Source organism: Canis lupus, chromosome 34, assembly GCF_003254725.2.
Source record: "Canis lupus dingo isolate Sandy chromosome 34, ASM325472v2, whole genome shotgun sequence".
Taxonomy (NCBI): Eukaryota; Metazoa; Chordata; class Mammalia; order Carnivora; family Canidae; genus Canis; species Canis lupus.
Window position 1 is genome coordinate 37241250 of NC_064276.1, and position 23723 is coordinate 37264972.

Below are 23723 nucleotides of genomic sequence, written 5' to 3' on the forward strand. Positions count from 1 at the left end.
TTCTATTTTTCTGTTGAGATTCTCATCTCTTTAATTGTTATTACAATTTTTATCTCAAGGTCCTTGGACCTATTTTTCATAGCTTCTTGAAAATTTCTACCAATTCCAACATATGGGTCACCTTGGGGTCTGTTTCTATGGCTTGTTTATTTCTATGACTTGAGTTTTATTTACCTACTTTTCTGCATGTGTATTAATTTTTAATTTTATGCCAGACATTTTGGTTGAACCTTTATAAGGAATTAGGATTATGACATCATCTATACAAACTTATTTGTTATTAGACAAACTTATTGTTTGTCTCTACAAACTTATTTTGTTTTCCCTATCAAGCAATTTTGTGGTATATATTCTTGTTCTTGTTATAATCCTGAAGTGTGGCCCTTTCTAGAGGTCATGGTTCTTACTCGTAAAGCATGGCCTTTCTAGAGTCTCAACTGAATGCCTGAGATACTCAGGGAGGTCTTTTCACACTGACACTCCAACATATCCCATCACTGCAGGTCCTCTCTTATTTCCATTCAGCAATTAGTCCTGCCCCAAGAAATCTCTGCTTACATTGGCCAAGAACCTGAATAAATCCTCATGCAAACTTCTGCTCCCATGCCCTCACATAGCTACCTCTCCTTTGGTCACTTATCCTATAAATTACAGCTTCTTTTTCAGCCTAGTATTCTAATCTCTGCTTCCTCAGCTCAGTGAGATTGCAGTTTAACATGATATCGACCTCCCTGAATTAGGGCAAGAAAACCACCCCAGCAAAAAACTTGAAAATCGTGGGGCTCACTACATGTATTTCCCTTCTCTCAAGGATCACAGTTGTGCTGTGCCCAATGCCTGAAAAGAGTTGCCTCATATATTTTTCCAGTTTTAGTTCTTTACAGCAGAAAGGCAGGTCCAATACCAGTAACTCTATCATAGATGGAATGAAAAATTCATGGGTTTATATTTAATTTCCACAAAACTTTGTGAAATAATATTTGTGAAGTAGATACTATAATTATAACCCAATTTTATAGAGAATTAAAATCAGACTAATGAGTGGGGGAGTCAGAATTTAAGCCTAGACAGTCAGATTCCAGACTCTGCTCTGATTCAATATACTATACTGCCTCTGGAACATGAAATCATGTTTATTTCTTTCATAGCATTTATCACATCCTTTTTTCTCGTGTATTTATTAATATTTATTTGTTTTTACAATTTGACAATTCTAATGTATATAAATACCTTTCCTGTTTACAACTGCTTCCCCACTGCATAGCATAGGGGGTTTTGGTAGGCATTCAATAAATATTTGTTGAATGAATGTAGATGCCATCATTATAAAACAATTGTGTAAATAGGATCTCTCCATATATTTGATATTTTAGATTTCATCTTGCCCTCTACCTGTGGTATCAAAATTCTGGAACAAAAACAAATAAGAATCTACAGGTGAGAAACATGTAAAACAGTGATATGCATCATTAAAATCTTTACAATTATATACATCAAAATATAATTATATGATTGAAAAAGTTATAGCAGAATTTTTATTCTTGATAAGACTGTAGTAATTAGAAATCAATCTTAGGAATATTCAAAACACTTCCTGATAAACAATGGCACCAGTCTGATGAGGTAAGCAGAGTTGATGTGGTCAACTGACGAAACTAGGCATAGCTTTTGGTTGCAGTAAAAACAAAAACAAAAAACCCCACAAAACATGATACACATATCTGCCACTTTGGACATGTTATTAGGAAAAACAATTGTTAATAGTTGTTTCTAGAGCCTTTATATCACTTATTATATTTTAAATAACAATACACAGATGATTGATTTCAAAATGTATCTTGGTTGAACTTAAGACCATAAAGTTATGGTTTCTGTAGTCTTCGACATGACAAAACAATGTGTACTTATTTTTATCAGAAGCAAAACTACATGATGATTTTTAAGCTAATTTTTGTGCTAACAAATCTCCTAAAGATATGCAGCAGACCTCACATTTACATAAAATTAAAGAAAGAATGCTTAGCAAATGCAAATAAATGCAAAAAAGGAATATTTTAATTTTGATTCATGATTAGTAGCAACCATCACAAAGTGGTAATAATACAAAAGCAAAATTCTGCATTCATTGTATAACTAATGGTTGTAAGCTATTTATAGATTGAGAATTCTGATTAATTTATTTTGAGAAATATAGTTATTGATTATATATCAGACTCTGTTTTAAAATCTGAGATCTTTAAAAACACTTTAATAGTAGAATTATATACACTGACTTCTGCAGTTCTGCAGTATGACAAGCCCCAAAAAATGATTTATTTCACTTGGTACATTATTAATTGTATGAATTGACTGTTTAACCTCTATTGATTTGTATTTCTTACTTAATGTTCAACTTAGAAACAGAAGCAAAAGTTATTTTACGATAGAAAAAAAAGTTAAAAGTTTTCCAAGTGTAATAGGTAAGATCATTTTACTATCCATCATTACATATCCTTCTCTCAACAATTTTCAAGTATTGAAAGAGCACTCTTAGTTTTAAAACAAAAGTTGCTAAATCTTACTGCAAACCTATTGAAGTTTATTTTTGCATTCTTAGGCCCTGTAGCATTTTATTGTTTCTTATATTTAGATTAAAGTGGAATTTTTTACTTATGCTCATTACTTATTTTTATAACATTGAATTTTGACATGACTATGCCATTTGAAGTTCTTTTATTATTAAAAATGATTTGAGGGATCCCTGGGTGGCGCAGCGGTTTGGCGCCTGCCTTTGGCCCAGGGCGTGATTCTGGAGACCCAGGATCGAATCCCACATCGGGCTCCCAGTGCATGGAGCCTGCTTCTCCCTCTGCCTGTGCCTCTGCCTCTCTCTCTCTCTCTGTGACTATCATAAATAAATAAATAAAAAATTAAAAAAAAAAATGATTTGAAAATCCATCAAACCACTCAGATATCCAGGAGATATTTTCCTTAAAATGTAGGCCATGTTGCTGACTCTTTTTATGTGTGGTGAAAATCATGGAGAAGGTGATAAATAATTACTTTCAGTGCTTCTCAGTTTATTATTGTTTACATATGCCTATAGATTTTCTGGGTCAGTTCCAATTTCAAATATTTTTACCCTTGTGATCATGGGTCATCCAAATAGCCCAGAAACTCCAATATTTTGACATCCTGAAATATATGTTACATTTCCAATATTGGGCCTCTCAAGTGGAAATGGAATAAAATTATTTGATAGACTGTATGTCCTGATACTGGGTTTGGAAACAATGGCCTCATAAAATGTTTCCAGAAAGTATAGGATTGAATTTCTTTTTGATGTCAAAGAGACTCTGCCTTTAGGTTCTATAGTTTACGTAAGCAGGAAAATTTCTTTCAAGCAGGTTATCTTGTGAATTTTAAAATTATTTTTGTTGTCTGCAGGTCCTTCATGGCAAGGTTAAACCCACAAATTCGATGTCTCCTGAGGAATGTGAGGAATCTTGGGTAGATCTTTTATATACTTGTGGATGTGGAGTTCTAAATGATGTTTACCATGTTGGCAGATCTCCTAGTTACAAAATGGGTCTTAGTATAACTGATAGCTATGTTTCCTAGTGGTCATTAACAAGGCAGGCATTATGTTTTCATGTTATTTTTGTTATTTGTATCCAAAATAAGTACAGAATGTCTGAGATCAGAGAATGGATAAGACAAAAATTCTAGGTAAATGTTCAAAGTTAAGTGGGGAGGGGAGGAGACACCATAATACTAAGGAAAAAGTTACCTGGAAGGCATAATGTAATCACTCTATCTTTGCTGTAGATTAAATTGCATATTACCCATGGTAAGAACAAGGCCTTTAGGAAACAGGGTATATGAGAGGTATATGTTTATAGAAGAAAAGGAGGCCTGGGAAACCTTGGGGACAAGATCATGTAATGATACAGACTTTTGAAGATGGATAGAAATACGAAAAAGAACTCTTTAATGACATGATAAAAAGTGTTTTTGCACCTTTGGACAGCTCTCACACCTACCCTTGCACAGGATCCTCTGAATCAGCTATCCTATCACCAGATAAGCCAGGAACTGTCAAGTCTTTGCTTAGAATTTACAGTCTGAATTTCCTTCTGCCATTCTCCATATCTTATGCATTTTTGGAAATCCTTATTTCATCCCTTACCTTATTCACTCTCTCCTCTCTTGCGGTAGTAATTCGCCACTCAAGTTATCTGCTTTATTTTTTAACCCTGCATTATGAGTAGTTGTTCATGTGTCTATTTCCTCCATTAGGTTTTGAGATGCCCTTTGTGCTCTCTATGATTGTCTAGCTTAACATTAGCCAGGTAGTAATGTTTTTTGTTTTGCCTTTGAAATTAAATGGAATTTGATCATACAAGCTCATGTAGTGCCCTCTGTTTGCATGAACAGTATTTACTTGCAGTTATTAATACTTCATTTTACCTGTGTGCATGATTCAGGGCAAGGTCGGGTTTCCTCATGCGTAGATAGCATGTAACAAGCTTTGTCTCAATGAAACTTGCCACACTTGCTATATCTTCAGCAGATGCTTCGAATGGTTTTCCCAGAGCTGCCCCTTTGCTGCAAAGCTTGAAAAAAAATTAATACTTTAAATCTCCTAACAATATTGGCATATAATATGTATACATACTTTTCACTAACTCTAAGTTAAATATTAATATTTTGATTGTAAGTTAAATAAATTGTTCTTGTTCACTATTATGTGACTATCGTATAAAATAAGTAACACATTTTACAGTAAAATGCTTCCTGTAAAATATTTTAAAAGTATGATAGTGTGATATATTTTAAGGAGGTGCCATTTGCTAAAAATGTCTGTTTTAAAAATAAAGCATACAATAAGCAAAGTATTAACAGAAAACCAGGTATAAATCATATTAAATACTAGTGCTTTTATGAAAACCCAGCTGAGCAATGATCTAGCACACTATCAAGTTTGATTTAATATAATAAGGGGTATCGGAAGTAAACTCCTAGGAACCATTAACATGATCGGTGATTAATTTGAGTCTGAATCATATTCTCTAAGATGTTATTGAAAGAATAGAAGTGAAAATTTATTAGAATTTATTGGCAGAGGCCACAGTATCTGAAAAACATGGCAAGAATATGGAATTCTTAATAAAAATTCCAGGAAGTCAATGGTTTCTGGGCACCATAGATAAACTGTAGATGAAGAAAATAATTAATTTTTTAGGAGAATCTCAAACATTAAGAAGTGTCAATTATATGACAAGGATAGATTGGTACTTTTCCCCCTCAGAGTTTTCTACTATTCCTTGGAAATAAGGCTGATGGGGAAGATGGGGAAGTGGGGAAGACCCCACTTTTTGTTAGTTACCTAATTCAGAATATCTACTTTTTTGCTCTTTTCTATCTCCATCTGACTATATACTGGAGAAAATGTTCTCACTGGGCAAAGTAATTTTTGGAATTAATACCTATTTATATATACCTTAATATAAAATTTCTTGTAGTCTAAATCCTGTTTAAATGATATAGTTTATTTTTATTTTTTTTAAGATTTTATTTATTCATGACAGACACACAGAGAGAGAGGCAGAGGCACAGGCAGAGGGAGAAGCAGGCTGCATGCAGGGAACCTGACGTGGGACTTGATCCCGGGTCTCCAGGATCACACCCTGGGCCAAAGGCAGCGCCAAACTGCTGGGCCACTGGGGCTGCCCTAAATGATATAGTTTAAAATAATTTTTCTTTTATAGATTGAGATTGGCTTGCCATTTACATTTGCATTATTGTCAATTATTTTTTAAAGTGAAATTTGCCTGAGAATGACTGTATTCTGTTCTAAAATGTATTTCTCTTCTTAATTTTATCCGAAAGCTGTAAGATAAAATAAAATCTAGAGTCTAGATGTTTTAATATCATAGTTTGAATTGGTAGTTACCTGACACTATTATCTTTTGCTTGGATATCCTGTTAATTTTAAGAATTCATATCATTTAAAAGTCTTTTCCAATGTGATGGGTGAAAAATGTTGCTTCATTTATTTGGCTAATAAATATTTATTGAATCTAATACTAATTGCCAGACAAAAATTACTGACTTTACACTTTAATTTGCATTAGTTAGGTCTTTTTAAAATGAATTTTGGCTAGTTTTAGCTCTGTATAAGTTCCTGTTTTTTATTCCTTGCCTATTTCGATTGACATGCTAATCTCTTATTAATTATAAGAGGTCTTTAGATGTATAAGCTATTTTCCTTTTTCCTATAACAACTATATATACATAATCAAACATAAGGGTCTTTCCTCTCAAATTATCTTTTAGAAAATAGTCAAATTATATTATTGTGCTTAAGAGGATTCATATGTATATATGAATATATTCTATATATATATATTTAGAGAGAGAGAGAGAGAGAGAGGATATATTATAAAAGTCTTCACTCAATTATTTTTGGGGAAAAAAAGGAGACACTATTTGTGGATGACCTCAGTCAATGCTAGTTGGATGTTTTATAAAGATGACCTAATTAATTGGTAATAAAAGAGACAAAACATTTAACACTGATTTAGTAACTTTTCCTGAGTCTGACCCTCACAAATGTCAAGGTGGTTGTAAAAAAAAATCTTGAAATATAATTTAAAAAAACAGTCGTTTGAACATAGCAGCTTAGTACACAGAATCTCCCCTTCTCTACCAATCTGATCCTACAGGACCCAGAAATACCTAAATAGACAATTTTTCAGAAAAAAAAAATCTGTGAATGGCATAGCTCTTTATGAAGTCCAAATCAGTAAAAAATAAAATGAGTAACAATTGTGTAGTTTTATTTGTTAGTATATCAAATCACTAAAATTCTAGACCTTCTTGATTAACTTTATCTTCAAAATGAAATCAATGCTTTTTCAAGTCTCAAAATACTTGAACCTCCTGAAGTCACAGAAAATCTTACACAAATAAAATAGAAGCAAACAAGCCACACATTGTGTGCATACAGTGCTCCTTCCTGTTGTGTTCCTCTCTGATGTGATGGGTCAGATATACGCCTCCATCCTCAGGCAGACGTTTTGTGGGATGAATCGGTGGGCCATTGAGAAAGGAGTTAAGGGATAACCTCCATGAGGACACTCAGATTCTACATGGCAAGAGAAAGCAGACCTTTAGACTTTAATAATATTAAAGGCTTTTTCCACAAACACTGAAAGAAAGTAAAAAATAAATGTGTGGTTTTCTAACAACTGCAATAATCTCTACTTCTATAAGGTTGAAGGCCAGGAAAAGAATGAAAATGAAAATGATCATCTTTAGATGTCTTTGAAATAAGCTTCACGATAAGGCAAATTGTTATCAAATATGCTGAAATTAAAGGTAGAATTATGGGTAAATGTAGACAAAACACTGGTATCCGTATTGTTTAAAAATTCCAGATATTTTACTGAATTTTTAAAATTTCCATGGAGACATTTGTACAGAAGTTAATTCTCTAGGAGACAAAGGACTTTAATGTGGTGTGAGTTTAAATGTAGGACGAGTGATTTGTTCAACTTATACACACAAGTCTTTGGTGAAATAAGTCATGAGCATATGGAATAAACTTTTAAACCACCTGATAATGTATCAGTGAGGATACTTTGAACTGGGAAAAATTAATATTAGGTGTTAAGTTTTTATTTCCAAAGGAAGACTATAATATTTTTGAATGAAGTATGGAGAAAACTAAAAGCATATTATTTAAGGGAAAATACAACTTTTATGGGTTTTGTTGTTTTGATGAAGAGCTAAATATTAAAATTTCAGGAGGAAATTGGAATCATAGGCTCAAATTTTAATTTATATATTTGATAATTTTCTGAAAAGAAGATAATACTACAGTGTATCTTGTTTCTTTTGAGAAATAAATATTAAAATTATTTTCAGAAATTATGTCATAAAAGAAGTCACAAGGTTTAGAAACACAGATAAAAAACATAAAATCTACTCATAGCCAAAATAACCAATATTAAATATTATTTTGGGGTCCCATTCTTAAAAACACAACCATGTATTTGTTTAAATTAAATTATCATTAACAAGGCTAATATTGCTAATAGGTTCTCCCTCCCTAGGATATTGTACGATGAGTGCTTGCCCACTGTATTTCTGAAACATAATTTTGAGTGATTCCTGAAGATATAGGGAGGAACAATAAATGTGGCATTATTTTAGTTATCAAGTATCTACAAATAAGAGTGTATGCCATCCATCCAATAAGTAATTTTTAAGATTTTTATATTGATTTTGGAATCACAAAAAAATCTAAAGACAGAGAATAATTTACCCATAATCTTATCGTAATGTATAATTGCCACTAATTTTTGGTGTATTTCTAATATTCCTGATAATCACAGGTGTAAATATCCTCAAAAAATGTTAGTAAACCAAATTCAGTAATATATTAAAAGGATCATACACTACGTATTTTTTTTAATCAGGTGAGATTTTTTTTCAGGGATCCAAGAATGGTTCAAAATATGCAATCATTGTGATACACCACATTGATAAAATGAAGGATTAAAAATCATATAATCATCTTAATAGATGCAGAAAAGGCATTTGACAAAATTCCAACATCCATGTATGATAAAAACTCAATGAAAATGAGTGTGGAGAAAATGTACCTCAACATAATAAAGGCTATATAGGAAAAGCCTGCAGCTAACGTCATACTCCATGAAAAGTTGAAGGCTTTAAAATGAAAGCCATAAAAAGAATGAAATCTTGCCATTTGTGACAACATGGATAAACCCTGAGAGCATTATGCTAGTTGAAATAAATCAGGCAAAGACAAAAAACTGTATGACCTCACTTACATGTGGAATCTCAAAATCACAATATCACAAAAAACAAACAACAAAAACAACCAAAACCAAAGTCATAGATACAGAGGACAGACTGGTTGTTGCCAGAGTTAGGAGGTAGACGGTGGGGGGAGGGGTAAAAAGAATTAAAAGGTACAACCTTCCAGTTTTAAAATAAGTAAGTCATGGAGGTGTATGTAACGTATGTACACTACAGTGACAACAGTTAGTAATACTACTGCGTATATGAAAGTTGTGAAGACATTAAATCTTAAAAGTTATCAGAAGAAAAAAAATTCTGTAACTATATCTGGAGAAGGACATTAACTTGATTTACTGTGGTGATCATTTTACAACATATAAAAATATCAAATCATTACATCATCTGAAAGCATCACATCACCTGAAACTAATATAATACTGTATGTTAACTATACCTCAATAATAAAAAAAAACACACACAGTAAAGTGAAAAATTTGTTATGGCATATTTCTTTCTATAATTTTCATGTTTTTATATCATAAGTTGTATATTATTTTTGTATCTTTTTTTTATATGCTTTGCTTCTTTTTCTATGCTATCAATTAAAAAACTAAAATGTATTAAAATATACTCCTGTAACAATTATAGTTGGGTATTTCAATATCCCCCTCTAAGCAAATAGTAAAATACTAGAAAGAAAATCACCAAAGACACAGAAGATCTAAACAGCACAATCAACAAACAAGATGTAATTGACACATATATATAAAATACTCCACCTAACAACAGCAGAATACATATTTTTCCCAAGCACCCATGTATAAATCACACATACAGACTTCATTATGAAGCATAAAACAAACTTCGACAAATTGAAAATACTGACATCATTCAAAAAATATATTTTCTGAACATAATGGAATTGAAACTCATCATTAGAAAAGAAAAAAATAATCCAATTTGAAAGTGGGCAAAAGACATGAACAGATATTTCACCAAAAAGGACATACAGACACAAATAAACATGTAAAAGATGTTCGACAGCTTTTTGTTTACCATTAGTCAGAGAAATGCAAATTAAAACTGTAAATTATAACTACACAGTGGCTGAAATAAAAAATAGTAATGATACCAAAAACTGAGAAAGCTGATAAATGAGATCAGTCATGCGTTGATGATAGAAATGTAAAATGGTACAGCCACTGGAGAAAACAATAGGGCATTTTCTTAATACACTAAACATTCAACTACTATACAGCTCAACAATTACACTCCTGGGCACTTACCCTGGAAAAATGAATGTTCACACAGAAATCCATTCATGAATTCTTTTAGGACTCAATTCATAACAGCTCCACACTGGAAGCAGTCTAGATGTCTTGCAATGGGTGAATGAGTAGACAAACTGGGGTACATCCATTACTATGAGATACGGCAAGGACGGATGAATGGATACTACTTGGCAATAGGAAGGAAAAGAAGGGTGATACATACAAAAACCTGATGAATCTCTAGAGAATTACACTGAATGAAAAAAAAGCCAACCCAAAGGCTACGTACTGCATTATTTTATGACAAAATTATAAGAAAAGAGAACAGACTAGTGATTGTGAAAGATTAGTGGTTAGTGATGGGATGGGTGTTACAGTTATAAAAGGCCAAGAGGAAGGAATCCTTGTACAGATAGAACTGCACTCTATCTTGGGTGAATATGTGCATCTACAAGTCTTAAAACTGCACAGAACTAAATACACACACAACACACATATGAGTACAAGCAAAGCTGGAGAAATCCTAAGATTGATAGATTGTATCAATTCTAATATTCCTGTGGTGATACTGTACTATACTTTGCAAGGTCTTCCTCTTGGGACAAACCGCATAAAGAATACATGAGAGTTCTTCATTATTTCTCACAACTGCATATAAATATAGAATTATCTCAAAGTAAAGTTTAATTTAAAAATTACCATGTTAGTATTTAGGTGTCTTTCATTTTTCCCTTCCCTGCCTTCTTTTTAGAACGTGACCATGTTTAACTGGGGTTTTGGATGAGAAGATAAATCATATCTGAGGTACTGTTTCATAGGGTTTTTCTGTGTCAAATTATTGACTGATTCCTATAATGAGGAATAATAACTAATAATGAGGTTTGCTCTGAAGTTTTATTCAGAAGCCACTGTGAAAGGATGACGACATTCTTGTCATTGTGGTCTCTCATTTGAGGATATTTGCCATGAGAGGAGGGCTGTGTTTAGTGATAGAGGGAATCACAGAGGGAAGTTGGCAAGTTCTTTTGTAGAATGATCTCATTATTTTTTTTCTTAATCATCTTTCAGTTTGTTAGCACCCACTTCCAAGCAATTTTTTCGAGAGGGGTTATATGAATGGTAACTTTTCTGAGCTAGTGCACAGCTGAGAATGTATTTTTGTTAACATTACACATGCAAATTAACATGACTGAATATACATTTCTTGACACATAACCATTTCTCTGCAAATACATAGTTCTCTATCTATATTCTTATATTTAGCAGGTAGAGAAGAAAAAACAGCACTTTTTTTAGATGAAACCAGACATAATTTTTTAAAACTTGCTGTATTGAAATTTCTTCCTTTTCCTAAAGCCTGTAGTATTTTTTCCTATCTACTTATAATTCAAAATTATTGCTTTCATGAGTTCAGATGTGTTCTATTCTCATCTATTTTACCTGGAAAGAGGTACGTTCTTTGTGTTTCCAATTTCAGTTTTTTTTTTAACTTGTAAAACTTTTCTTCAGTTACATCTTTGATTATTGGTCTTATTCCAACTGCTTTGTTTTCTTTCTGAAGAAAGTAATTCTTAAATTGCATCTTATATCTCTGTTCTTCAGGTTTTCTGACTTTTTTCACCTCGACATTCTAGGATAGTCTCAAGATTGACTACTATATTGTTGGCTTTATTTTGCCCAGTATTCAATTCTACTTTTTTTTTTTTTTATATAAAAGCAATACTAGCAGTAACAAATGCAGGGATTTAAATGGTGCTTAAACAGTTACAAGTAATGTTCTAAGTGTTCTCCATCTATTATCCCATTTAATAGTAATAAAAAAGCACTATTTTCATGCCCATTGTCTTAGTTTAGGATGCTATAACAAAATTCCATAGACCGAGTGCTTAAAAATGAAACCGTTAGCTCTCCCAGTTCTTAGAGGACTGGGAAGTTCAAGATCAGTGTGCCAGTATGGTCAAGTTATGGTGAGGCCCTCTTTCAGACTGTAGACTGCTGACTTGTCATCGTAACCTCACATGATAGAAAAGACCAGACTGACAGAAATCACTGGCGTCTCTTTTATAGGGACACTAATCCCATTCACGAGGGCTGTATCCACATGACTAATCCCCCCATGAAGGTTCACCTTCTAATACCCTCACACTGGGGATTGGGTTCAACATATGACTTTGCAGTACATAGAACTTAGTTCACAGATGAGGAAACCGAAGTTCAGGAAGTTTAATCTGCTCGGCCAGATTCCTTTGTAGATTACTCCATAGATTGCTGCTCTGTAGAGTTAGCAACTGTGGTTTTTACCTAGATGTCTAGCCATGGAGTCTGTGCCTTTAATCACCACACTAGCACTACACAATGTCATTCCAAGAACTACAGATTTATGATGAAGTAGGAAAGAAAGAGATTAAATATTCAGAAACCTTTATAGCAGTTCAGCAGAGAAATGTTGTATCTGTTGAATTTATAATAAAAAGTTAGGTTTTGTACTTTTATCTTATTTTTTTTTCCTAGTAATTCATTTTTACAGTATTTTATAAAGTATCAATCCACAACTGGGAGAAAAACAAAATGAAACAGAACTGATTGTCCACCATGGATAGGGAAAAGAACTCTACTAAACTGTTAGAAATTTAGAAAATTAAGAAGTTATAAAGAGGGACACTTGGGTGGCTCAGTGGTTGAGCATCTGCCTTTGGCTCAGGGTGTGATCCCGGGGTCCTGGGATCGAGTCCTGCATTGGGCTTCCTGCAGGGAGCCTGCTTCTCCCTCTGTCTGTGTCTCTGCCTTACTCTCTCTGTGTCTCTCATGAATAAATATAAAGAGAAAAAATCATTCACAGTTATATTACTTAAAAAATGATCATTGTTAGATATTGGTGTGGATATATCTATTCATATTTGTATCTATCATGTCTTTATCCTTTAATTTAAATTATATTATTCATTATCCATACTACTATGTTACCTGCTTTTTTGTTTGTTTCTTTGAATATATATGGACATTAATAATTATAGATGCATACCATTTTTTCTAGTTGGTGTCATAATTTCACTAGATTCCCATTTAATGTTTTCTCCAGTGAGAAATTTCTCTAGTGACATATTTCTCAGTGTCATAAATAAATAATGTACTTTGAACAGCCTTGTATATACATCTTTGCCCACACATTTGATTATTTCCAAACTGTTTTATTCTATATGTTATAAGATTTTCTTACATACTGGAATTGCTGAGTCAGAAGTATACATCAGAATCCAAAAAACACATTTTAGGATATATATTATGAAAATGCTCCTACAGAAAAGTTTTACACTTTAACCAACAAAATATTTAAAGGTTTTTTTTTAATGATAGAGAGAGAGAGAGAAGCAGAGACATGGGCAGAGGGACAAGCAGGCTCCATGCCAGGAGCCCGACGTGAAACCCAATCCCGGGACTCCAGAATCACGCCCTGGGCCAAAGGCAGGCACTAAACCACTGAGCCACCCAGGGATCCCCCCAGCCCCAACAAAATATTTAAATTCTTGTTTTTCTTTACTCTCACCCACACTAGGTATTAGCGATGCTTTAATCTATTTATTTTTTGCTAATCAGATAGGCAAAAATGGCACCTTACCTTAATTTGATTACTAGCTCAACCTCCTATGTTGATTGGTGATGTGTATGTGGGTGTGTTTGTTCATAAATTTTATGCATTTTTAAATTGGGCTGCTCTAATGAGTTATATTTATCACATTTTGGTATCAGGCTTATGCTAGCTTTGTAAAACAAACTAGAAAGATTCCGATCTTTTTCAATACTGTGGAACATTTTTAAATAAATAGTTGAAAAACAAATTTGAACCCCGTTCCTTTCACTTCTCTTTTCTTATTTGATTATTGTTCGTTCAGGTTTTCATTGTTTTGCATTGATTCTGTTAATTTATATTTTCCTAGAAAATTTTTGGTTTCACTCAGATTTTAAAATCTGTCATTATAGTGAAGAACATCGTATTCTTAGAACATTTTAAATGCTTGTTATTTATTAATGTCATTCCCTTTCTCATTCTCAGTATTTTGTAGTTTTGTTTTATTTCTTAACTAGAATACCCAGAGGTTTGACTCCTGTTTTTTCCTGAAAACAAACTCTTAATTTATTAATTCTCCTGTTGTGCTAATTTATCGATTTTGGCTATTTATGTTGGCTACTTTTTCTCTCTTGCTTTCCTTAGGGTCCCACCCCCCTGCAAATTCTTTCAATAATTTTTTTAAATACATAACTCATTTATTTTAGTTTTTCTCTATATGCAAGTTTGTTGTATCCTTCTGTGCTTCACTCAGGAAAAAAATTCATAGCTCTTTCCAACAGCTATTTAAAATGGCTTATTAGTATTCTTTGAAACTTTACTATTTACTTTAGTTACTTGTAAGACTAAACCTTTTTTGCATATTTGTTAGTCATTTATACTTCATTATTGATGGATTCTCTGCTCAGATCCTTCGTCATTTGTCTTCTAGGTTCTAACTATTTTTCTAGTTAATTTCTATGAGCTCAGTCATGGAAGCTTGGTGTTTTGGCATGTTCTGATTGCTTTTCCCATTCTACACATTTGAACAACTCCAGAGAACTGCTTTTACCCATGCAGTAGCGCTTTTCTTTTTTCTTCTTAAGATTTATTTATTTATTTATTTATTTATTTATTTATTCATTCATTCATTCATTCATTCATTCATGAGAGACACAGGTAGAGACACAGGCAGAGGGATAAGCAGGCTCCATGCAGAGAGCCCAATGTGGGACTTGATCCCGGGTCTCCAGGGTCACTCCCCAGGCTAAAGGCGATGCTAAACCACTGAGCCACCGGGGCTGCCCATGCAGTAGCCCTTTTCAAGATAAAGATGTTTTAATTGTACGAGCTCAGTGTTAAGGGATCATTTTTTTGCTATATGGGACAAATAAATGTCTGTCTGAGAATGAGCCTAAGTGGAAAGAATGGAGCCAAAGATAGAGAAAGTAGAAAGCCCAACACTGAATCCTGAAGATATTTGGAGAGATATTTTGATATCTCTCAAAATATGAAAGATAATTTGAGAGGTAGTATTCTTTGGTTATTTTGAAAAAGTGAGATTAGAGGAAATAAAATTATAAAGAACTAAAAATAAAATTGCAAAATGAATTTTAAACCAGAAGCAATAAGTAAAGATTAATTTACAAAATCAAATCAGAAATGTGGACAATCTCTAAAAAAATGGAAGATATTAAAGATTCCATTGCTAATGAGTTCTGATAATTTCTAAAACATTTTCAAGCATGTAATTACATTTAGCTTCTTAGTATCTCCATGAAGTAGATAAAATAATTTGATCCATTTGATAAATATTAAAACCTATGCTAAAAGAGATCTAGTGATTTGCCCTAGTTAGTAGTAGAGGCTAGAATTGATTTTTTTTTTTTAATATACAGTTCTCTTTCCTCTATATCAGGCACATGGTCCTAAATTATTCTATTCACTTTTTTTTTTTCCTAAAATTTTAGTACTCGTACCTCTGTTAGACATCGGGTAGACTGTCTCATTACAACTTGTAACGATTTTCTTTTGGAAAATATGTCTTCTGGATTCTACCTGAATTTAATGCTTCCCTTTCTTTCCTACCATATAGAATCTCTCCGAAGTCCTGTCTTTGTATAAGAGACTGGTCCAAATCAAACGTTTGCTTGAGATTGGTTGGTGGTTTCTACTTAGCTGTCCTTGTTGTTTACTGTGGTGCTGTTAGAACCTACACAACTGTCTTTGCCAGGAGAATTGGAAGGGAAAACAAAACAAAATGAAATTTAACTTCCAGAGTTCACTGCTCTTTCACCACTTCTCATCAACTTCATATCTCAAGGTGAAATAAATCACTCCTTTTCAATTTTTATTTCCCAAATGTTAAAGGGGTGAACATTTATGCATATATAAAAAAAGGTACTAGAGGTGGAATTAAGTGATGAAATAGCACTGAGAATCCCCCAAAAAGTCCTTGAACAAAGTTGGGGACTGCTAGCATTCTAGTTACAAAAGGCCTTGTGTCTCTGATTGGGCATACAATAGTTAAAGATAATAATCTACTTTTTTTATCATCTGTTCTTCCTTTTGTTTGTTTTTAAATTCTATCTGGTGTCTAGCACATCTTCGCAGCTATTTTGCTTCTTAGAAATCTCTCCATCTGGGTTAAAGCATCTGGAGGGCTGAGATTTAGTCATAAGAGCTAACCACCATCTTAACCTGCAAATTTTTGAATGGGATCTTTAAAATTCCTTTTTAGATCCCAAACTAGATGTTCATTGCAAGGGTCTCATTATTAACGGTTTTAAATTTCAATAAATATCCTTTTATACTCCTTTAACAAAGTGGAAAGAAGCTCTACACTGTAGAATAACACCCATTGGTTTTAAATTTTCTATCATCTTGTTACATGAAAGAGGAATGAATCCAAGAGCTCATCACTTGTAACTTTCCACATGGTGCCACATAGATCTACTAAAGTGTCTCCCTGGGAGAGACAGAGTGTGTGGGGCTAAGAGATGCAGAGAATTATGTTCACACATCAGCAGACTTAAAAGTACCATCAGGGTTTCAGGAGCAATGTTTTTCAGCCAAGTAGGTCACTATGTGACCTCTATTTAATTTATGGGAATTGGAGAAATGAGGTTACTCCCTGGGTGACAAGCTGTTGAATGACAGTAAAAAGTAATTAATCACTCCTACTCCTATTTGTTAAAATAGCTATGCTTCAGTAACCTCTCACCCCTAGGTAGCCTTAAAATAGAGGTGTGGCCATCCTAGGTTTATTCCACTGTGTTTCACCTTGATCTGACCAGCCAGCAATATGCTTATGCTCTGGAGCATGTAGATGATACACATTAACCTTCAGAGTTTTTTCAGAACTACCCCTAAACTCCAAGCTATCTGATGTTTAAGGCAGAGTGGAAACATGGTAGGAGTGAAATGAATTAATACAAGAAATCTTCCTTCCTTTTTGCCTCTGCTTTTCAGCTCATAAAGATAGTGATTTTTAAAATGAAGATAATGCTAATAACATGCTTGTTTTGAGGTTGTTATTTGTATTGTAAAATAAACATATTATTACATATAAACTCAGCTCTTGTACAATACTTATAATAGCTAGCATTTATTGAGTACTGGCTATGCAATTAGCATTGTCCTAAGCTCTTTCTATACAGTGGCCCATCAAATATTATCCTTTATACATGGCATTTTATTAAATATTATTCACTTCGAATTTTCAGATGAGAAAATTGGGTTTAAGGGAGGATACTAACTTATCAGAAAGTAAGTTCTAGAGCTACAATTCAAATCCAGACCTGCTGTCTCACCTAGATCCTATTTTCTTAGATAGTATGCCCCTCAGCTAGCCATTAACGTTAGTCACAGTCAAATCCTAGCAGGATCGCTGTGAATCGCAACAGCTTAACTTAATTAACACAGCTGTTTTATTCATGACCACTTCATTCATATTCATATATTCAGTGATATATATCTATATTTATGCCTATATCTCACTGGACTACCATTAAGTAAATAATAGGATAGGGAGGACAGGCAGGAAAATAAAGAGGGTTGGGTCAACATTTACTGAGCAATCAGGTTACAGACTTTCATAAACATGAATCACTTCATTCCTACCTATTTTATAGACAGAAAGTTGACTAATTCAAGAAGCAGAGGAAGCTAAAACATGTAGAAGTGGAGAGAAGGAGGACTAGATATGGTGCATACAAGTAAGACAAAGAGCAGATGGTAGAGGTGCCATACGGAGAAAAGGAGCACAGTTCTTGCTTGTCAGGATCACAGGGGTCTTTGTCTGGAGTCCAGTGATGAGGAGCCTAGGTAAGTAGCAGTGGGAGTCTGGTAGGCCAATGGTTGTCAAACCAGAATTACCAGTTCTCTAGGTAGGGGACTTTCTACTCTTTCACCTCCTTTGCTAAATAACAATCAAATTAAAATTAGTATTGTGAGAGCATTTGATAATAATTGGGACTTTTGTGGGACCCTTGCTCTTAATATATAAACTGCAGATTTATTTCTTTTCCAATTTATATTCATGTTAATTAAATGTTTTCCATTACTTCCTTTGGTTTAAGTGGGGAGAGGTGGGCAGTCTGAGAGGGTATGTTTTCCTTGGAAATTTTGGGATAACTATATAAAACAAGTAAGATATTTAAAAAAATGTATGCTTCTGACAGGACATAGTTTTCAAAAACTTAAGAATTAAAAAAAAAAAAAACATAAGAATTTAGGGAATAAAAAAAAGTCCAAATCCCCAAATTCAATGCCCTAAGATATATATCACTTGATTTCACTCCCATGTGCTCTTTCAGTTATCATTGGCTTATAGCAGTATTAATTATTTTGGAGCAAACACTAATGGAGGAGTGTATGAGTCAGCAACTGCCATGAAAACACTGCAAAACAAACCACCCACAATTCACTGGCATATGACAGTAGGCAATTATTTCTTGTCCACACATCTGCAGGTTCACTACAGATGGCCAAATCAGGGTGTATGCAGAGAGCCTTGGCTTTAAGATGATAGTTAATTCCAGGTTAACTAGGACTTGTAGCAGCAACTATTTGAGACATGTTCTGTCACAGAAAAGGCAGTAATAGAAGTGGGTAAGAGAACTAGGTAAACACATTTAAAGCCTTGCTTATTTCAGGTCCACTAACATTCTATTGGTCAAAGCAAGTCACATGGCCAAGTCCAACATCAAAGGCTGATACCATAGCTGGGGTGAGGACTTATGTAGGTTTAATGCTATGAACTGGGTGGGGTTTGGAGGTGAAGAATTGGGACCAATAACTTAATTTACTACAAGCAGAAAAATAGATCTCTCTAGAAATTTATTTTTCAAATTTCTCATCTACACACTGTTATGTGAAAGTGTGCAATGTAGGTTATGATGTGAAAAAAAAATCTAGGTCTTTACTATTGTTCTTTTTTTCTTTTAGTACCACAGATTCCTTCAAGACAGAAATTGACAATTCTAAACTGTATGTTCCACAGAATGTTAAAGAGTTAATATATTAAATTTTTTTCTCTGATCAAATAAGCTCATGACATGCTTGACTACTGGACTACTAAGACTATTCAACATACTAATGCATGTTACAAATATCTCAGAGGAAGATATGGTATACAATATTTTACAAACTTATTTGACTATGGAATCTTCTTGCAACAAAGTCATTTTTAAAAAAGAACATCTTGGGGACTCCTGGGTGGCTCAGTTGGTTAAGTATCTGCCTTCAGCTCAGGACATGGTCCTGGAGCCCTGCTCAGCCAGGAGTCAACTTCTTCTTCTCCTTCTGCCCGTCCTACCCCTTCCACCCCTGCTCATTCATATACTCTATCTCCCTTTCTCTCAAATAAATACAAAAATCGTAAAAAAAAAAAAAAAAAAAAAAAAAAAAAATTTAAAAGGACATCTTTGAGGGCCTACTTTTGTGGAATTCATTTTGGGAAATGCTGTCCTAAGGCAACTTCTATCTTCCTTACTTCTTATTTCACATGGGGCTGGCATCTGGTTAATACCCCAGTTTTGAGATACATTTTTCTTAGAAGTCTACTTATCATAATGAGCACTAAATAATGTATAGGATTGTTGAGTCACGACATTTTACACCTGAGACTGTAACACTGTATGTTAACTAACTGGAATCAAAATAATTTAATAAAATTTTTTAAAAAAGAATTTGAGGAGAGGAAGCAGGTTGAACAAATATGATCACAAGGCTATATAATTATGTTATTGATATGAGCTTGTGTATTCTATTTCAATTTACCCAGGTTACCTATTTACTATTTTTTTTTTAATTTTTATTTATTTATGATAGTCACAGACAGAGAGAGAGGCAGAGACATAGGCAGAGGGAGAAGCAGGCTCCATGCACCGGGAGCCCGATGTGGGATTCGATCCCGGGTCTCCAGGATCGCATCCTGGGCCAAAGGCAGGCGCCAAACCGCTGTGCCACCCAGGGATCCCAACCTATTTACTTTTAAGCTAGTCAAATCCAGGTATGTGTCACTGTCTTTTAAAATTTCCTTTTTAAACTTTTCATATGTTTATGTGCATATTTAAAGTATGCTAGCAGTTAATGTTTGTGGATACCAAGAAATTTCTAATTCTAGGCCCAGAAAGAATGGAGCTCTGGGGTCATTTAATCCATACTGTTACGTTAGGTGTAAAATTCTGGATAGTATAAAAAACTCAAAATAAAAAAATATCAGCAATACCAATGGATATTCTCCTTCTCAGAATGCAAGTTTAAATTAACACCTGGATGTCATACTATGAAGAATAATACTTAAAAAAAAAAAAAAATCCATGAGGCTGGGACAGTTTTAGCTCACTAGAAAATATTTTTTACACTGAAAATTTTTATGGAATGTTATAAATCTGAAAAAAATAATTTTAAACAGCTGAGATTTTATAGCCACTCAGGGATAATAAAAAGTTTGAAGAATATATTATATTATGTAGATGAGGGGAATATATTAGTCAATATTGTGACTTTTTAAGAGTTTTCTCTTAAAAGTAGGATAAAGAAAAATTATGCATTAATCCTTTAGGTAAAATGTCAGTATGCTTTTGCATAATCCCGCTAATATATCCTAATGTTGAAAGAAAAATGACTTGGTATAAAGTGTGCTGGCAGTAGTGAACCCCAATCCCTCCATCACGGCAGGGCAACGCATGATCCCTGATTAAAGAAGACGGCAAACTCTTCACAACATTTAAAAAGAGTTTTTGAAGAGCAGCTGAATAACTAATCCCGTACTGTTAAAAATGCGTGAATGGGGATTTAGAATTTATATAATACTCCTGTACATTATCTCATTTTCTCTTCATTGAAGCTCTAAGAGGCAGATCCCATTTTGTGGATTATAAAACTGAGATTCAGAGAGACCCAGTGACCTGTTCAAGGTCACACAGTGCATAAATAGTTGAAAAAGAACTAAAAATAATTCTTCTGATTTCAAATTCAGTGTTTTCCTCATCTTTGTACATTTTTTTCTGAAATGTTTTGTTCACAAGGTTTTCTGATTCCAAGTATATATAGTTCATATTATAAATTAGACTTGTATCTTTCTCTCTTATGACTGCAGTCATGAGAAATGGTAGAAAGGGTGGGAGTTTAGAAAAAAGAAAGTACTGTTTTCAAATTTAAATATTTTAGGAGAAAAGAGGCATAAAAGCAATGATAAGAAAATGTGAATTCCTGAAAGGGACTTAAAGCAATATTTATGGTTCTATGCAGAGAAAACTAAGTTTTTATAGTTACAATGCAAGTCATTCCTCTGTACAAGGATAAAACTTTATTTAAAGCACGACCATTGAAGTTTCAGTGTAAAGGCAGGCATGCTGTTTCCCAGAGTTGGTGGTGAAACATAACAGTGAGGAGTACTTTTGCTAGAGAACTAATCAGGATTTGGGGGATGTGAGAACAGGTGATAACTTACTTTGATGGCTCTCAGTCCAAGTGTACAAGAAGGGAAAGATTACTTTCTCTCTCACAAACTAATACCCTCATATCACAGTCTCCTAAAGGCTCTGAGAAAATGTTTTCCATTTCTGAAAGGGAAAGATTGATTCATCCAAACGAATAGGAAGTGAGTTTCCGTATTGACCTTACTTAGGAAATACAGGTTTAACCTGAAGACATCACTTCCCATCTCTTATTTGCCTATATGCCTATGCTAATGGTGGCAGCCCCTAGGAGAGCATGTATGGAAGAAAAAAAATTATTTCTGCCTCAATATTTTGGCTGGTCATATGGGATGGGGAAAAAGCTCAGGAAGAAATGTGATAACACTTCTACAGTGAATTTACAGGGTAATGTAACTTAAAATTTGTTAACGTTACTTACATAAAAATAGCAATTATTTATTGAATATTTACACATGCCATGTATTGTGCTTTACATATGTTACCATATGAGATGAGTAATCAATATTATTTTCACCTATAGATACAGAACTTAAGCATAGGCATTTTAAGTCATGTCCTCAATGTGGCCAAGCAATGGTAAACAATTAAACTTGGATTCCAACTCACATAGCTTGGAGCCCAGAGGGGATTCACCTAACTGCTGAATTCTTAAATACTTTGGTATTTATTTTGGTAGTCAGTGCTACAGTAGTGGTCCTACACGACTGGTTCCTAGGCAGGATATGTATACACCTTTCTATTGGAACTTGCTCCTTATCAGTTATAGCCATTGGTTCACAAACTGGCCGCCATACATGGAAGGCAAGGGAAGGCTGAAGAAAAGGGCAGACCACTCCAGATTGGTAGGTGGTAGGTTTAACAAACAAGGGAACTTACATACAGATCTGGTATGTACCCAATGCACCTGGCTGCTTGAATCCTAAAAGTTTACATAGAGACCTTTATGGGGTTCAGTCCTATATTCAGTCCAGGGGGTTCAGTCCTATATTCAGTCCAGGGGGTTTCCGCAACACATTATTCTTTCAACGATGCAACCTTGAGCTTCAGTTATGAGAACAGCAGGTAGAATGTGCATTCCAAGGACAAGGGTAGGGGCCCGGCTTGTGAGTCAGCCAGAGGTCACATCTCTTGATGACCTCCCTTCAATAGGACGAAGTTAAAGGGACAGATGTATTGAGGGGAAAAAAAGGAGTTAAAAACATTATATTTTTTAGGATGGGGAATTTCTTGAATAAAAACATGCCAGTTGGTTAAACATAGTTAAAGACTCTACCAACTAGAAACATACACTGAGGGACGGCTGGGTGGCTCAGCCGTTGAGCATCTGCCTTTGGCTCAGGGCCTGATCCCAGATCCTGGAATTGAGTCCCACATCGGGCTTCCCAGAGGGAGCCTGCTTCTCCCTCTGCCTGTGTCTCTGCCTCTCCCTCTCTCTCTCTCTGTATCTCTCATGAATAAATAAATAAAATCTTAAAAAAAAAATAAAGGAACATGCACTGATTCTGATTTTCATTGCTGCCACATCATACTAATTGTCGACCATACCTGAGTGATTCTGATCATGTAAAGTCATTTCAACACTGAAAATAATATTCAAAATAGCACCAATGCCCAATGGCCAGAAAAGAGAGATGATATCAAGTATCCATATTAACTTAGAGACTTCCCAGTTGTCAGATTTGCACATTATCTTAGTCGCCTTTTACTGCCAAGAAGTGATATCAGAACAAGCCACATGAATGAGAATTGCTTTTCCCTTAATTAGTATTGCAGATCTTCCGTCAGGCTCCTGGTGAGCCCTGATGCCATGTCACTGTCCAAACACACCCTGTCACCAGTTGCACTCCCTGGTGTACTCCCTCCAATGCCCAACCTTTACGACTATCGTCCACACTAGTCTTTGGTGATGATGATTAGATGGAAACAGGCCTGCAGGTGACAAGGAAATCTTCATGGCATGATTTTCCATCTACTATAGTCATACTAATTACAAGAACTTAGAAAAGTTTGTGGTACAAACCCATTTTGCGATTCTTGTCTGCATGTGAAACCTAAAAATGTCTATCATTAACATGTCACTCTGAAAATGTTTTAGTTTGTCAAGGAATATCTCTAGGTGCCCAAATTTATAAAGTTACTGTCTGA

At 34.2% G+C, this 23723-nt stretch overlaps 1 protein-coding gene across 11 annotated transcripts in view; it reads right to left on the bottom strand.

Moving 5' to 3' along the window:
- The window catches only part of SPATA16 (spermatogenesis associated 16), a 236455-nt gene that overhangs the window by 155675 nt on the left and 57057 nt on the right, over nt 1-23723 (bottom strand). For all 11 annotated transcript variants that reach the window (XM_025425617.3, XM_025425616.3, XM_025425615.3 and 8 more), the window contains exon 3: nt 4450-4595. In XM_025425617.3, the coding sequence (XP_025281402.1) occupies nt 4450-4595 (146 nt within the window). The remainder of the gene's footprint in view (nt 1-4449; nt 4596-23723) is intronic.